At 49.0% G+C, this 16,197-nt stretch overlaps 3 protein-coding genes, 1 long non-coding RNA gene and 1 other non-coding gene across 7 annotated transcripts; 3 read left to right on the top strand and 2 right to left on the bottom strand.

Annotated features, from left to right (window-relative positions):
- Positions 1-1,346: 1,346 nt before the first annotated feature.
- Positions 1,347-2,282, top strand: LOC133072415 (ubiquinol-cytochrome-c reductase complex assembly factor 3). Its single transcript, XM_061165663.1, has 2 exons — positions 1,347-1,559; positions 1,651-2,282. The coding sequence occupies exons 1-2, from the start codon at positions 1,440-1,442 to the stop codon at positions 1,798-1,800; spliced, it is 270 nt and encodes an 89-aa protein (XP_061021646.1). The 5' UTR covers positions 1,347-1,439; the 3' UTR covers positions 1,801-2,282.
- Positions 2,283-3,841: 1,559 nt separating this feature from the next.
- UBXN1 (UBX domain protein 1) lies at positions 3,842-6,545 on the bottom strand. Of its 2 annotated transcripts, none has more exons than XM_061165649.1 (10): positions 6,425-6,545; positions 6,230-6,317; positions 6,037-6,090; positions 5,856-5,950; positions 5,684-5,753; positions 5,259-5,450; positions 5,109-5,160; positions 4,868-4,984; positions 4,153-4,345; positions 3,842-3,987 (listed from the first exon to the last, which is right to left on the bottom strand). In XM_061165649.1, the coding sequence occupies exons 2-10, from the start codon at positions 6,286-6,288 to the stop codon at positions 3,938-3,940; spliced, it is 882 nt and encodes a 293-aa protein (XP_061021632.1). In that variant the 5' UTR covers positions 6,289-6,317; positions 6,425-6,545; the 3' UTR covers positions 3,842-3,937. The 2 variants fall into 2 exon arrangements, with proteins under 2 accessions (XP_061021632.1, XP_061021624.1); XM_061165641.1 differs by having other exon boundaries at positions 5,844-5,950; positions 6,425-6,544.
- Positions 6,546-6,592: 47 nt separating this feature from the next.
- On the top strand, positions 6,593-7,357 carry LOC133072421 (uncharacterized). Its single transcript, XR_009696734.1, has 2 exons — positions 6,593-6,754; positions 7,084-7,357. It is a non-coding gene; the product is annotated as an uncharacterized LOC133072421 (long non-coding RNA).
- Positions 7,358-8,091: 734 nt separating this feature from the next.
- On the top strand, positions 8,092-8,255 carry LOC133040897 (U1 spliceosomal RNA). The gene has a single exon (XR_009689065.1). It is a non-coding gene; the product is annotated as a U1 spliceosomal RNA (small nuclear RNA).
- A 5,388-nt stretch (positions 8,256-13,643) lies between these two features.
- On the bottom strand, positions 13,644-16,175 carry LRRN4CL (LRRN4 C-terminal like). 2 transcript variants are annotated; one of them, XM_061165616.1, is made up of 2 exons: positions 15,527-16,175; positions 13,644-15,000 (listed from the first exon to the last, which is right to left on the bottom strand). In XM_061165616.1, the coding sequence occupies exon 2, from the start codon at positions 14,993-14,995 to the stop codon at positions 14,294-14,296; it is 702 nt and encodes a 233-aa protein (XP_061021599.1). In that variant the 5' UTR covers positions 14,996-15,000; positions 15,527-16,175; the 3' UTR covers positions 13,644-14,293. The 2 variants fall into 2 exon arrangements, with proteins under 2 accessions (XP_061021599.1, XP_061021589.1); XM_061165606.1 differs by lacking the exon at positions 15,527-16,175 and adding an exon at positions 15,141-15,514.
- Positions 16,176-16,197: the final 22 nt, after the last annotated feature.

The raw sequence follows: 16,197 nt of genomic DNA, 5'->3' as shown, positions 1-16,197 counted from the left end.
GAAAGTCAAAATAAATGATTTTGGTGAAGGGGGAGCTCAGTGCAGTCAGGCGCTCATTTTATAAAAGGTTTTCTGCTAGTCAGGAGGAGAAGCTGACCATGAAGGGATTTAGTGCTTTTCTAGATATGAGGAGGTGCAAGAAATGAGATCATGAAATCAGTTCCTGAAAATATCGAACTATCTAAAAGACCTGTTCCACCAGTTTCCCTGGGGCACAGAGTGCCTCACTCTCCACCCTGAATTCCCTTTAGGGAGTGTCGAGGTCAGCAGCTGCAGCAATACAGGCAGATGGCAAGTGCCCTTCTTGTTTTTGTTCATTCAGCTCAGTCGAGTCCGACTCTGTGACCCCATGGACTGCAGCACACCAGGCTTCCCTGTCCATCACCAACTCCTGAAGCTTGCTCAAACTCACGTTGATTGAATCAGTGATGCCATCCAACAGTGACTGTTGCTGTTCAGTCACTGGCAAATGCTCTTGGCAAGTGCCAATCTGTACTTGATACCAGGAACTGTTTTAAATGCTTTTCATATAAATTGTTTAATTATCCTAAAATTGTGAGATGCTGTTGGTCAACTGCTAAGTCATGGCTGACCCTTTGCGACCTCATGGACTGCAACATGCCTGGCTTCCCTGTCCTTCACTATCTCCCAGAATTTGCTCAAATTCATGTCCATTGACATGTCCATATGCACTGTTATTAGCCTCATTTTCCGATGCAGAAACCGGAAAACAAAGAACTTACATGACTTATCCAGAATCACACAACTAAGAGGTATTTTCTTCACCAAACTAGAATTCGGTAGGTTACACAACATCCATGGTTTTCATGGTTTAAAAAAAAAAAAAAAAGCCAAGATTATATATCTTAAAGAGAAAGGCAACGTTTGCTTTTACCAAGTAAAATGAAAGGAAAACGTATTAGTATATCCTTTTCCCCATCCGGTACACTTGGTTTTTCAGTTTTTGTTCAGGATTGAAGAGACTGAAGGGAGTCAACAGACTGATGTTTATAAACATGCGGACGTCCATTACATAATGCAGTTTGGATAAAGCACAATTAATCCTAGGAAACTACAGAGGGCTTAGCCCTCTATTGATCTGGACCTTCCGGAACTGGGCAATTGTAAAACTCACAGTAACCATGAAGACACTCTCCCGTTAGCAATCCTACTCGGGATTTCATGACAAGGGGTCCCACCCTAAGCCCTGGGTCCCAACACCTCTTGACGCGCTCAAACTTCTCAGCTAAACTTGGTCTTAAGATCTAGATGCTTCAGATTCATTCGAAACGTCTCTCTGGTTAGGTCCTCTCTAGCCCGGGCCCATCTCTATGGTTTCTTGTGTGGGGCACTCTAGCCTGCACAGATTGAGACGTCGCGGCGGCCTTGCTAGGCTACTGGAGGCTCCAGAGGTCGCCTCGCTGGTCACGCGGTCGCCTATGGAGAACCTGCACAAGTTGCTGCTCGCGGGCGCAGTGCTGGGCGCCGGGGCTGGCGTGGGCACCGCGCTCTTTGCCCTTGTGACCCCGGGAGAGGAGCGGAAGCAGGCGATGCTGAAGGTGGGAGCCGTTGGGGAGGCAGCGGTGGGGTGGGCGGGTGGAGAACCGCGGGCTGGTGGCCGGGGCTGCGAACCACTCTTTCCGCCCGCAGGAGATGCCGGAGCAGGACCCGCAGCGCAGGGACGAGGCGGCCAGGACCAAACAGTTACTGCTGGCCACTCTGCAGGAAGCAGCGGCCACGCAAGAGAACGTCGCCTGGAGAAAGAACTGGATGAATGGCGGCGGCGGGAGGTCAGCCTGAGACAGAACCTGCCCGCCTGGGCGCCGAGATTTATGCTGCAGCGCAGGCGCCCAAGCCAGCCTGACTCCTCCGTGGGCCGGCGGGGAGTCCAGACCCGGACCCCAAGCGCAGGCCTCTCCGGGACTTGGGGAGCTTCCGCCGGGTGAGCGCGCTCTCTCCTAAAGCTTGCACGGACTACGTTTTAACGTCCACATCGCGGGCTCTGGCTAACTGAAGGAATCAATAAACCATGTTCCTCCATCCAGAGAGTGAGCCCTGCGGTTGGACGCCCATAAAAGCCAAGTGTTCTGCGGGTCGGTGCTGCGGCCTGGCTGGAGTGCGGCTGCTGCCTGCCACGCCCGCCCCATGTGAGGCTGAAGCCCAATCGACATTTTCAAAACACAGGTCAGGTCCTGTGGTTTTTGGGAGTGGATAACCAAGTGACGTTCTTGAAATTATAACTAGCCTGGAAACTCTTGTGCAATAAACACCCATAGAGGACACTTTGGGTTCCTGTCTTTCGAATGAGGTTGGAGAGGGGCTTCTAGCAACTAGCATGTGCCATGATGCCCTCTTTGGTCTTAAGTTTTGGAGGCTATTGTGGTACTAGTAAAACGGAGCGTACTGAGACAGATCTTGTTTCAACTCCTGTATGTTACAGAACCTCTCTGAGCCTCAGTCCTCCTGTTCCATGCGTGCTAAGTCACTTAAGTCCTGTCTGACTCCGCTACCCTATGGACTGCAGCCCAGCTGTCCACAGGATTCTCCAGACAAAAATACTGGAGTGAGTTGCCATTTCCTTCTCCAGGGGATCTTCCCAACCCAGGGACCAAACCTGCATCTCTTACGTCTCTTGCAGTGGTGGGGGTGTTCTTTGCCACTGGGGCCACCTGGGAAGTCCTGATCATAAAGGTGCCAATTATCTTGAGAACTGTGGTCAAAAGGTGAACTTAGGAATGTAAGTGCCAGGCACAGGGCAGTCTCTCACTAAATGCACTGGGGCTTTCCCCCCATAAGGTGTTCATTGCAGTGGTTTTCAGTCTCTGAATCTGGTCACAGAATCTATTGGAGATGCCACTGATGGGATGAGGTAAAGCTGTCAGTGGGGTGGCAGCCCCAGAGCCAAGTCAGTAAGTTCACTCCTTTTTATTTTTCCATCCTGTGGTTCCAAACTATTGCAACGGTGGGGTGCAGGGGAGGCTGTTTTCATTAAAGCTGAAACACTACATAAAGCCTGGTAACACTGAGGTCTGATCGCACATATAAGCAGTGGTGTGGTTTTGTGCTTCTAGATTGTGAAGTCATAAACAAGTTGTCACGGTGGTCTTTTAAGTTTAGTTGTGGCCTCTTTCCTAGCCAAGGTATGAGAGGAATGAGGCAGCTGCTTGAGGGAGCATGAGGATGAGGATGAGGTGAGCAGCAACAGCAAGAGGGGCTAGAATGCAGGAGCCTGGCAGTTCAGAGCCTGAGCCTGAAAGTCAGGCTCCCCAGGGGTGTGTGCAGGTTCTACTACTTGCTACCTGTGTCAGTCTGAACAAGTCATGCGCTTTCACGTCCCAGTCTCTAAAATGGGATAATTGTACCCACTGCTAGGTAATAGTGCCTTCATATCTCAGTTAATACACATATAGTACTTAAAACTGTGTAGTACATACTAAGTACTCAATACTTTTTGTGAATGGCCACATTTTAAAAACTACACTTTTAGTAGCTAGTAACTGGGGACTCGTTAGGTGTCATGCACTGTGCTAAAGCATTACGTAACCCCCACAACCCCAAATAACAGGTACTATTATCCAGATTTTACTAAAGAAGAAACTAGACTTAAGAAGTCAAGGCACATAGCCAGTAAAGATTTCAAGCTTAGGTACTGTCTTACTCATAGAGCAAAAAGTGCTATCCAATGTACACCCCCACTTTAACCTTCCAGTTAACCTCCCAGGCAACTAATCAGACCCGGAGATTAGAAACAAGTCTCCCTTGGAAATTCAAGATAAAGCATAGTGTCTATTCTGAAAGCCTTCCTTGTCTCTCCCAGCCATTCAGGAAGGAGTCAGGTACATAGAGAACTCAAGAGAGTCTATTTATTAAGAAGGCAATGTCAGTGCTTTATCAAAGATGAAGAGAGGTCAGAGAGGGATGGTGGGATAAAGGCCTCTCAGCCGGGACATTTCTTGGCCACAATGAGGACAGCAGAAGGCACAAGTCCTGAAGATGGAAGAAAACAGATTTGAACCCAAAGATATCTGCTTCGCCCCACCGCCCCATGTTCTGCCCTCACACCATCTCTAGACAAAGTCCCTTCTTTGCATCCCTTCTCTTCGCAGCTTCCCCTATTCCCCAAGTCCTGGTTTCGGATCCCATGTGTCATACCCAGCTCCTGCAGAGGCCGCTCCATGTCAGCCTCTGAGAAGGCCCGCCGGGGGAAGCCAGTGAGCAACTGCACAGGGTCCTGGCCCCCGCCTGGCTCCTCACCACGGTGGAGCTCCACGTAGAGCCGCACAGCTGCCAACTGTTCCCGCGCCCGGAACGTCTGGGTCAGTGAGGTCCCATCTGGCAGCCGGACCTAGAAGGCAAGAGAGAGATACTGTATAGTGAGCGTCATAACTGAGTTAGGTGCCCAAGTGAGGAAAAAGAGCAAAGTTGGCTTCTCCTTCCACTTAGAGAGACTGGACCAGGAGAATTACTATTGAAAGCACCTAATGAACAACCACTTAGGATGCACCTTACTCAACCAGCACCCCTGGCTCCCTCACAATTTAAGGAAAACATAATACAAAATTATATAAAACATCTGGACAGATACCACATCATGCAAACAGGTGCATAATCTAAATGAAAACACTATGAACAAGTAAAAAGGGAACTGCTGAGTAAGAGAGAGGTATGGGTTTAAATAAGACTGGGGCAAGTGAAATTTGATATCTTCCCTCAGAGCAGAGGAGGTAGGATTTCAAAAGTCATTTACAAAGAAGGGAGAGGTTTGGCAAAGGGAACATAACTGAAAAAAGCTCTGGGCTGGGCTCGGTTGGGTGCCCTGTAAGCCAACAAAGGGTCTCAGGAGCAAGACTGGAATCCGAATCAGTACCTGTATGCGACATTGGTCATACTCCCGCTTTGTGGGAGGCTCCCGGCTGGGAGAGGAGGGAACAGGGCCTGGCTCTGCTGCTGGTGGGGATGGCTGAGAACCCACGTTGCCACCATACTAGAAGACAAAGTTCAGTAATCAAGCACTCAGCCCATCCTTGCCCTCTGAAGCTAGGAAAAAAAGCTAGATTTACTGCCTACCCCCCAACTTCACTATCCTGGGTTTCCACCCAATCACCTACCTTCTTGGCTCTCTCCGCTTTGTCCCTTTCGATCTTTTCTCGGACTCTTTGTCTGGAATGCAAACAGGACACAAGGAGGTCAGACATTGACAAAGCAAATCCTGATTCCTTTCCCATGTCTTAGCCAGACCCATGTCCCAGAACCCAGACCTGGCTGCTAACTCTTCAGCCTTTTCCCTCTTCCGCTCTTCAGCAGCTCGGCGCATCTCATCTTCCTGTAGCCTCTGTCGGGCAGCTGACAACTCCTGCCCTTGTCTCCTGCGCTGCCGTTCCCGTTCCAATGCCTCCCGCTCCTCTCTTTCTTCACGCTCCCGCTGCTTCTGGGCCACCAGTTCCAACATCCTATGTTGCAGAAAGGAAACCATTCAAGAGACATGTATATAAATTGGGAAAGTGAGTTTATAACAAGGGACTCAGAAAACAAAATCCAAGAACAGAGTCCCAAAACAGATACAAAAAAAAACAAGGAAAAGGTCAAGAAAAAACAATGTGGGAAGTGAGAGTTCTTTGACCAGATTTGCGTACTGGGGACAGGTGGAAAGTGACTCTCAGAAATGTGAGCTTGTTCTTCCTACCTCTTGGTCTGTTCCTGTCTTTCCTCTTCAGTCAAAACAGGTTTGCCTTCTCCCACTGCAGACCCAGCTCCTACATACAAACAAACAATCAGTATTATTACCCTTTCATCCTCCTCCTCGGGCCCTCCAGAATAATCACACTGTTTTCCTCAGTCAGGACCTTTGGGGCCACCTTGCTCCGAAGGGGTGGGTTCCCGTCCCAGGACATGTCCAAGGGGGGTGGCTAGTGGCTCATCCACATCGGGGTCGTCTTCGTGCTCCATCAACCTGGCAGGGAAAGTCAGGAACTAGGTTAACGTTCAGGCTGCCCTCTCAGCAGTTCCCCGTCCCCTGCCACCGGTCTGAGTGCTCACCAGTCCATCGCAGCCTCGATGCCCTGGTTCCCTGTGAGGGCCAGAGCCTTCTCCCTGAGGGCAAAAACACCGTGAGTAGCGCCCACGAGCCATGGCGACGATCAGGCTGGGGCGTAGAGCCTGAGGCCAGACTGGGGTAAAGGCCTGGACAGATGCGCGACCCCCGCGGCCCTGGGTTAGGGGGCTCCCTTACGCGCGTCCCTTGGGGAAGCCCATCTCGATGAGACTCTCCAGAGCCGTCAGCTCCGCCATGACGCCGCCACCGCCGCTTCCGCGGGGACCTGGGGAGAGGGGGGAGTGAAGACGGCGAAGGGGGTCAGCGCGACGCGCCTCCCACCAGCGCCCAACCCTGCCCGCGACGGCCCCGGCCGGGTGCTTGCTCACTCACCGGCTGCGGACCAGCCGCGGACACCTACGAGAAGAAAGCCTAGGAGAGGCGGAAGTGCCCGAATCTGTTTGGGTCACGTGGAGGCGGGCGTGGACGGGTGCCGCCGAGTGCCAGAAAACGCCGGCCTGGCCCTGCTGAGGGAACGCGAATGGGCGGTGCCTGGAAGTCGCATTCTCGGAGGCAGCCACCATCCCCCATCCCAAGTCCGCGCGCCTGTTGGTGCTAGAGAAAAAGGACGATGCAGTCCTGAAACCCATGGGCGAATGAAGACAGCTCCCCAGATGGCCCCTAAACGAACCGCAAGCAGTGTTTATCAGGAGCCCTAGAAATGTATGCACCCTTTGACCTATTCATCCTCTCTCCGGGGAAATGAGCCATCCTCCGCTCGACTGCCACAAGGGATCTTTGCAAAACGCAGTAACTGATCTTGTCATCACCTCCCGGGTTAAGACTTCTCCACGACACCTCAGTCACCTAAATGGCTTCCTTCTACCGTCTCTTGTTAATTCTCCATCTGTAAAGTGAGGATAACAATAGCACCAACCTTAGGTGTCTGGCAGCTGCACTGGGTAAAGGTAGTTAGCACGGAGTTCATGTGTCACTGCTTGAGGGTAACTTGTGCAGATTGCAAAACAGACTTTTTCTTTCTTTTTTGGCAGCATGACCTGTGGGATTTTAATTCCCGGACCAGAGATCAAATTTACATTCCTGTGATGAAAGTGCCTCAGCTTAACCACTGAACCACGATGGAAGCTCCTGCGGTTTGCATTCTAAGGAAAGCGTGCTTTGACCACCCCATCTCTATCTCCCAGCACCAGTATTTTCTCTATTAGCATTTGTCCCCCTGCTGTGTAGTCTTGTTGATTACTTAGCTCTCCACTGCTACCTAGTCTGTTAGGTCGCCTAAATTAAAACTCACTTTTATTTTCCTTATTTGTTTATTTGACCAAGTCATACAGCTTGTGAGATCTCAGTTCCCCACCAGGGAGCTAACCTGTGCCCCCTGCAGTGAAAGAACAGAGCCTTAACCACTGGACCACCAGGGAAGTCCCTAAAACTTACTTTTAAATGTTTATTAGAGGCAGACTAATAATAAGTTGCTAATATTGATAATAGATACACTAGAGAATTTTATATGGTTAATTAATATTTAATCATCCCAACAATCCATATGATGTAGATATTATTAGTAGTCACAGGAAACAAGCACAGAAGGTTGAGCTAATTTACTGAAGGTGACAGAGCTGGTAAAGTAGGAGAGCTAGGATTCAGACCCATGCAGTGTGCGATATAAAACGGCTAAGCTGTGCTGTCTCTCTGTAGTGGAGTCAAGAGCATCAGCTTTTGATGCAACTTGGGCTGAAATCCTGACTTGTAGCTTCAAAGTGTTTAGAACCTCAAGCTTGCTTCTCATTTGTGAAAAAGCGACACCATCTCTTGGAATGATTGTGATAGGAATTAAGTGAGAATGTATGTAAAGCGTGTCTTCATGGTTTTTTGGTTTTGTATTTTTGGCTTTGGGGCACAAGGCATGTGGCATGTGGGATCTTAGTTCCCTGACCAGGGATCAAACCTGTGCTCCCTGTGGTGTAAGTGTAGGATCTTAATCACTGGACTACTAGGGAAGCCTCTAAAGTGAGTCTTCAGTAATAAGATAGTAGGTAAAGATACTTACCTGGCAGGGGAGATACCATGATCACGAAGGTGGTTTTCCCAGGGTGAGGCTTATCCATTGCACTCCGGATGTGCTGACCCCTGCGATTTCCCCAAATGTGGAAAACTCGACTGCATAATTTGTGGTAGTGGGGGACTGCGTTCGCGCTTTCCCTTTAAAAAAAAAGAAAAAAAAAAAAAGATAGTAGGTAAGAAAAGTTATGAAAAAAATGAGGGAGTAGACCCTCATTATTTGTAAATGACTTGTTGGGAAAGACTCTGATGCTGGGAAAGATTGAAGGCAGGAGGAGAAGGGAATGACAGAGGATGAGATGATTGGATGGCATCATCAACTTGATGGACATGAGTTTGTGTCAGCTCCAGGAGTTGGTGATGGACAGGGAAGCCTGGCCTGCTGCAGTCCATGGGGTTGCAAAGAGTTGGACATGACTGAGAAACTGAACTGAACTGAAATGCTGAGGAAATACAGGAATCAAAAATACACAAAGAATTTGTGGCAATGTGGTGAGTATATTCTAGATGCAAATATATTCTAAATTTATTCTAGAGTTCCAATAAGAGAAAAATCACTAGGGACTTCCTGGTGGTCCAGTGGTTAAGACTCTGTGCTCCCAATGCAGGGGGCACTGGTGCGATCCGTGGTCAGGAACTAAAATTCCACATACCACAGAACATGGCCCCCTAAAAAAAAGAATATTTTTTTTTAAAGGGATATCTTTTTTTTGGTGTTAGTTCTAGAAGGTCTTGTAGTTCTTCCTGCTGCTGCTGCTGCTGCTGCTAAGTCGCTTCAGTCGTGTCCGACTCTGCGACCCCATAGACGGCAGCCCACTAGGCTCTGCCGTCCCTGGGATTCTCCAGGCAAGAACACTAGAGTGGGTTACCATTTCCTGCTCCAATGAAGGAAAGTAAAAAGTGAAAGTGAAGTCGCTCAGTCGTGTCTGAGCCTATGGACTTCACAACCCCATGGACTGCAGCCTACCAGGCTCCTCCGTCCATGGGATTCTCCAGGCAAGAGTACTGGAGTGGGGTACCATTGCCTTCTCCGTGTAACTCTTCCTAGAACCATTCAGTTTCAGTTTCTTCTGCATTAGTGGTTGGGGCATAGACTTGGATTACTGTGATGTTGAATGGTTTGCCTTGGAAACAAACTGAGCTCATTCTGGTATTTTTGAGATTGCGCCCAGTACTGCATTTCAGATTCTATTGTTGATTGTGAGGGCTATTCCATTTCTTCTAAGGGATCCTTGACCACAGTAGTAGATCTAATGGTCATGTGAATTAAATCCTCCCATTTCCGCGTTAGTTAACTGATTCCTAAAATGTCAATGTTCACTCTTGCCATCTCCTACTTGACCATGTCCAATTTACCTTGATTCATGGACCTAACATTCCAGGTTCCTGTGCAATATTGTTCTTTACTGCGTTGGACTTTACTTTCATGACCAGACATATCCACAACTGAGTTTCGTTTCTGCTTTTGCTCAACTCTCTTTCTGGAGCTATTTATCCCCTCTTCCCCAGTAGCTTATTGGATACCTACCAACCTGGAGGGCTCATCATCCAGTGTCATATCTTTTTGTCTTTTCATAGTGTTCATGGGGTTCTTGAGGAAAGAATACTGGAGTGGTTTGTCATTCCCATGTCCTTTTCATCATAGGTTATTGGAATGCAAAAGTAGGAAGTCAAGAGATATTTGGAAGGACTTCCCTAGTGGTCCAGGGGCTGGGACTCCATGCACCCAATGCAGGGGGCCCAGGTTTGATCCCTGGTCAGGGAACTAGATCCCATATGCTACAACTAAGACCCAGCGCAGCCAAATAAAATAAATAAATGTTTGTGTTTTTTTTTTAAAGAGAGAGATACCTGGAGTAACAGGTAAACTTGACCTGGGAGTACAAAATGAAGCGGGGCAAAAGCTAACAGAGTTTTGTCAAGAGAACACACTGGTCATAGCAAACACCCTCTTCCAACAACACAAGAGATGACTCTACACAGGATCATCACCAGATGGTCAGACTGAAATCAGATTGATTATATTCTTTGCAGTTGAAGATAGAGCAGCTTTATACAGTCAGGAGAAGACAATGGCACCCCACTCCAGTACTCTTGCCTGGAAAATCCCATGGACGGAGGAGCCTGGTGGGCTGCAGTCCATGAGGTCACTATGAGTCGGACATGACTGAGCAATTTCACTTTCACTTTCATGCATTGGAGGAGGAAATGACAATCCACTCCTGTGTTCTTGCCTGGAGAATCCCAGGGACGGGGGAGCCTGGTGGGCTGCCATCTGTGGGGTCTCACAGAGTCGGACACAACTGAAGTGACTTAGCAGCAGCAGCATACAGTCAGCAAAAATAAGACCAGGAGCTAACTGTGGCTCAGATCATGATCTTCTTATTGTAAAATTCAGGTTTAAATTGAAGAAAGTAGGGAAAACCACTAGACCATTCAGGTATGATCTAAGTCAAATCTCTCATGATTATACAGTGGAGGTGACAAATAGAATCAAGGGATTAGATCTGGTAGACAGAGTGCCTGAAGAACTATGGATGGAGGTTCGTGACATTGTACAAGAGGCAGTGATCAAGACCACCCCCAAGAAAAAGAAATGTGAAAAGGCAAAACGGTTGTCTGAGAAGGCCTTACAAATAGCTGAGAAAATAAGAGAAGTGAAAGGCAGAAGAGAAAAGGAAAGTTATATCCATCTGAATGCAGAGTGCCAGAGAATAGCGAGGAGAGATAAGAACACCTTTTTATGTGAACAGTGCAAAGTAATAGAGGAAAACAATAGAATGGGAAAGATTAGAAATCTCTTCAAGAAAATTGGAGATACCAAGGAAACATTTCATGCAAGGATGGCCAAAATAAAGGACAGAAATGGCAAACACCTAACAGAAGCAGAAGAGACTAAGAACATGTACAAGAATACACAGAAGAACTATACAAAAAAAGGTCTCAATGATCCAGATAAACATGATGGTGTGGTCACCCACCTAGATACAGACATCCTGGAGTGTGAAGTCCAGTGGGCCTTAGGAAGATTACTATGAACAAAGCTAGTGAAGGTGACAATTCCAGCTGAATTAAAATCCTAAAAGATGATGCTGTTAAAGTGCTGCACTCAATATGTCAACAAATTTGGAAAACTCAGCAATGGCCACAGGACTGCAAAAGGTCAGTTTTCATCCAATTCCAAAGAAAGGCAATGCCAAAGAATGTTAAAACTATTGTACAATTGTGCTCATTTCACATGCTAGCAAGATAATGCTCAAATTCTTCAAGTAAGGCTTTAGCAGTATGTGAACTGAGAACTTCCAGATGTGCAAGCTGAATTTAGAAAAGGCAGAGGAACCAGTGATCAAACTGCCAACATCTGTTGGATCATAGAGAAATCAGGGGAATTCCAGAAAAACATCAAAAATCATCACTTCCTTTTGATTGACTACACTAAAGCCTTTGACTGTGTGGATCACAACAAATTGTGGAAAATTCTTCAAGAGATGGGAATACCAGACCACCTTACCTGTCTCCTGAGAAACCTGTATGCAGGTCAAGAAGCAACAGTTAGAACTGGACATGAAACAATGGATTGGTTCAAAATTGGAAAAGGAGATTGTCAAGGCTGTGTGTTATTACCCTGCCTGTTTAACATATGTAGAGTACTGTGCCATGCTTAGTCATTCAGTTGGTCATTCAGTCATTCAGTTAGTCAGAGTCATCTGACTCTTCGAACCCATGGATTGTAGCCCACCAGGCTCCTCTGTCCTTGGGGATTCTCCAAGCAAGAATACTGGAGTGGGTTGCGATGCCCTCCTCCAGGGGATCTTCCCAACCCAGGGATTGAACCCAGGTGTCCTGCATTGAAGGCGGATTCTTTACCATCTGAGCCACCAGGGAAGCCTGGTGCAGAGTACATCATGCAAAATGCCAAGCTGGAATCAGGATTTCTGGGGGAAATATCAACAACCTCAGATATGCAGATGATAGCACTCTAATAGCAGAAAGTGAAGAGGAACCAAAGAGCCTCTTGATGAGAATGAAAGAGGAGAGTGAGAAAGCTGGCTTAAAACAACATTCAAAAAACTAAGATCATGGCATTCAGTCCCATTACTTCATGGCAAACAGATGGGGGAAAAATGGAAACGACGACATTTTATTTTCTTAGGCTCCAAAATCACAGCAGATGGACTGCAGCCATGAAATTAAAACGTGCTTGCTCCTTGGAAGGAAAGCGATGACAAACCTAGATGGCGTATTAAAAAGCAGAGACTTTGTCGATGCTTTCGAATTGTGGTACTGAAGACTCTTTAGAGTCCCTTGGAATGCAAGGAGATCAAATCAGTCAATCCTAAAGGAAATCAACCCTGATTATTCATTGAAAGGACTGATGCTGAAGCTGAAGCTCCAATACTTTGGCCACCTGATGCGAAGAGCCGACCCACTGGAAAAGACCCTGATGCTGGGAAAGATTGAGGGCAGGAGGAGGGGGCAACAGAGGATGAGAGAGTTGTATGGCATCGTCAACACAATGGACATGAGTTTCAGCAAACTGTGATAGTGAAGGACTGAGAGGCCTGGTGTGCTGCAGTCCATGGGGTCATAAAGAGTTGGAAATGACTTAGTGACTGAACAACAAAAAAAGAGAAGAATGACTAAATTGTATAGTACTATCTCTCTCACTTACTTCTGGGTAAGTACCCTGTGGGAATACTTAATCATGTGAGGATATGCCAACAAACAAGGATGTCCATAGCAAACAGTGAAGACAAATGTTCTAACAAGGAGCCAGGGGAAGTGTCAGTTAAGGAGCATCCTCCAATGGAAAGTTATGCCATTCATATAACCAAGGAAGCGGTGATTTACCAACATGGAATATTGTCCATAGTATATTGAATGAAATCAAGAATATATTTCCACTGCTTAGGAAAAGATGTGCTCTGCTACAGGCGATTACCCCTTGAGGAGGAGAACTCTCCTTTTATCAAGTATTACTTGAAATTTGTGTTATAATTTTTTAAAGATTTAAGAGCAGTAAAAGTGAGGAATAAACTCTATAGCAACTTAAGACTTTTCTACATCCAGTTAATTTAAAAATAAACTCAAGGGACTTCCCTGGTGGTCCCATGGCTAAGATTCTGCCCTCCCAATGAAGGGGCCTGGGTTTAAAAAAAAGGAAATTGAAAATTTACTTATTTACTTATCATTGGCTGCTATGGGTCCTTGACGCTACTCACAGGCTTTCTCTAGCTTCAGGGTGCGGTGGGGTTGGGGGTGGGGTGGGCTACTCTCTAGTTGTGGTGCTCTGCGGCATGTGGGATCTTACCAGGGATCGAACCCATGTCCCCTGCATTAGCAGGAAGATTCTTATCCACTGTGCCGCTAGAGAAGTCCCAAGGACAGGGAATTGAAAAAGATCATGATAGCTATGTTTCCAAAGTGTAGTCACTCAGTCGTGTCCGACTCTTTGCGACTCCATGGGCTGCAGCTATACTCTAATACAAAATAAAAAGTTTAAACAAAAAGGATCATGAAAAATGAAAACATCTTCCTTTTACATTTCCTTTAATGTTATACAACACAAATAATACACAGTAAACACAAATGGGGGGAGGGGAAATCCTTTGTTATTAATATATTTTTACAAGCAAGCTTGTCCCAGACAGCCACTTGGACAATCCTCCTCTTCTCCACCCCATGTCAGTCACTTAGTTCCACCCGACTTAAGACACAGTGGATCGTAACTCAGTGTGCATCCTTACTATCTAAGCAAAAGGCAGCAGGTGAGGTGTGGTCTCTAGCCCCAAACTCCCATTCCAGAGCAGCTGATTCTCAAAAATCCCATGGGAAGCCACCCACAGTGACAGGGCCCACACGTGGAACCTGGTCGCGCAGCCTGATTTGTGAGGCCCACAAGCTAAGAACCATTTTAAAATTTTTAAATGGTTACATGGTTATGTAAGTACCTACACAATATCTGTGATTTTATCCCCTGGAACCACAAAGCCTAAGTTACTATCTGGTCCATTAAGAAAAGATCTTGTCAACTTTCTCTACTCCTTCTAAACCTCAGCTTCGGAGCACAGTGGAAAGTTTGGGGCATGAACCCACTCAGCAAGGGCCCAGCGCCTGGCCTTCTGTGCCACCCTCGGTCTGGCCTTCGTGGGCCGTCACCTCCCCGGGGAGGCCCGGGCAGCTTCAGAGCCCCGCGTGGCTGGGGCGGCCTCGGCGGGGGCAGCCCCAGCGCTGGCGTAGATAGAAGTGCCAGACCAGGGCGGAGCAGCTGAGCAGGGCCAGCGCCGAGCCCACGCCGACAGCCGCGTGCAGCACAGTGAGCGGCCGCGGAGGCACGGTCAGCCGGCCGCAGGGCCCTAAGTTGGGGCCGTCCGCGCCGTCGAGGCCCTCCGCCCCGGGCCCGGGCGCGCGGCTCTCTCCCGCGTCGTTGGCGGCCACCACGCAGACAACGTATGCGCCCCCGGGCTTCAGGCCCTGCAGCTCCGCTCGGCGGACCGTCGAGTTGAAGCTGGGCCCCTTCTGCGGAGCCCCACCGCCTTCCCACAGCAGCAGCCAGTACTGGTGGACCGGGGAGGAGGGGGCGCACCAGTGCACCTCGGCGCGGCCAGTCTCGGCCTCCACGCGCACTTCCCCCAGGCGTGGCGGCTGCGGCGGCTGCAGGGCGCTGGAGAGGCCGGGGCACAGGCAGGCTCTCCGGCCGGCCCTCTGCAGCTCCTGGCAGGGCACCTGCAGGTGGCGGCAGTGGTCATAGTCACAGGGGACAGCGGGCAAAGGTGTCTCATCTTGCTCGTCTCCTTCCAAGTCTCCGGCCGCCAAGGGCTGCGTTCTGGGAACCAGGGAGAAGGTGACAGCAAGGAGCCACAGAAGGCAGGGAGCGCGCGGCATGGAATCTGGAAGGGAAGGTGCAAGGGTAAAGGCTCTTCAGCCCCCAGACCCTGCCAGCCCCCCTCGTCCCTCAACAAAACCTGTAAGCAAAGGGAAACAGGACCGGGGACCAGGAGAACAAGAGGTGGGAATGACCCCGACACACCCATGTGTCCGTCCAGCTTCTGAACAGCGTATGTGCTTGGTTTTAGGGAAAAGAATGAAATGTGGTCTAAGCCGACAGAGAGAGAGGTGCGATCCGCAACATGTGAAGCGCTGGAAATAGTTAATGAATAAACAGTGCTGGGGGGAGCTGGGGCGGAGAAGAGGAGGAAATGATTTACACCGCCTGGGTAAGGAAGGTGGAATGGTTACCAGCTGCCACCCAGAGCAACCAGATAGTCAGCGACACATGCAGAAGGCCAGAAAGGAGATGGTAGTTAGAACGGAGAAGAGAGGGGACACAGAGGCCCTGGAGCCCTCCGTCACCACCTGTCGAAGGCCTGGTCCCTCCCTGCCCTCCACACTTCTATCTCATAGGCACCCCCTTACCAGCAGGTAGGCCTTGATGCGGCGAGTAGCAGGCTGGGGCTCCTAAGAGGTCCCCAGGAACACAGGCTGTGCGGTCACGTTCTGTCAGTGTCTTCAATTTCAACTCTGTTTCGGCCCAAAGCTTTTATACCCCTCGACTGTGATGTCACCACCTGGCCCCCCTTCCCCTGCTCCCCTCCCTGGTGAGTGCCAAGAAGAGGGCTGGTCCCTTCAGAAGGCCTGAGTCACGGGGCCAGGGTGGGGGAGCCACATGCAGCGGTTTCAGCTGGAGGTCGGGATGCCTGGGTTCTGAAAGAGCAGTGGAATGTGGAAAGCAGCCAGGGGCTGAGAATCCAAAGGCTGAAGTCATGTGAAGGGGTGAGGAGGGGAGCGAAAGGGACGGGGCCACCTGGCTGGTATCAGAGAGGAAAACAGCTACGGACAGCATGGGGCCTGGGCCACAAAATGCTGTTTCGGTAAAAATCATACCACATCCATGGCAGTCATTTCCTGCCTTCTGCCTCCCCGCGGATTGAAAAAGGGAGGGGTTCAGAGGCCAGAATGATGTATCCCAGCTTTGCAGCCCCACCCTATGCTATCCCCCTCCCCAGAGGGAGAGGACTGAGTGGGCAGGTTTTCATTCCCTGGACTTCCAGGCTGATGAATGGAAACAGCTGTGCCTAAAATAGTCC

The sequence above is a fragment of the Dama dama genome, chromosome 2 (assembly GCF_033118175.1).
Source record: "Dama dama isolate Ldn47 chromosome 2, ASM3311817v1, whole genome shotgun sequence".
In the NCBI taxonomy this organism is placed as follows: Eukaryota; Metazoa; Chordata; class Mammalia; order Artiodactyla; family Cervidae; genus Dama; species Dama dama.
The sequence above is the reverse complement of the archived record's forward strand: the minus strand, read 5'-3'. Positions and strand labels throughout refer to the sequence as shown.

Coding starts and splice junctions, on each gene's coding strand:
- UBXN1 (XM_061165641.1), bottom strand. CDS start 6,288: ATGGCGGAGCTGACGGCTCTGGAGAGTCTCATCGAGATGGGCTTCCCC. Junction 6,091..6,229: donor GGCTTCCCCAAGGGACGCGC/GTAAGGGAGCCC, acceptor TTTTGCCCTCAG/GGAGAAGGCTCTGGCCCTCA. Junction 4,346..4,867: donor ATGACCAATGTCGCATACAG/GTACTGATTCGG, acceptor CTTGCCTTCTAG/GTCCGGCTGCCAGATGGGAC.
- LOC133072415 (XM_061165663.1), top strand. CDS start 1,440: ATGGAGAACCTGCACAAGTTGCTGCTCGCGGGCGCAGTGCTGGGCGCC. Junction 1,560..1,650: donor GGAAGCAGGCGATGCTGAAG/GTGGGAGCCGTT, acceptor TTCCGCCCGCAG/GAGATGCCGGAGCAGGACCC.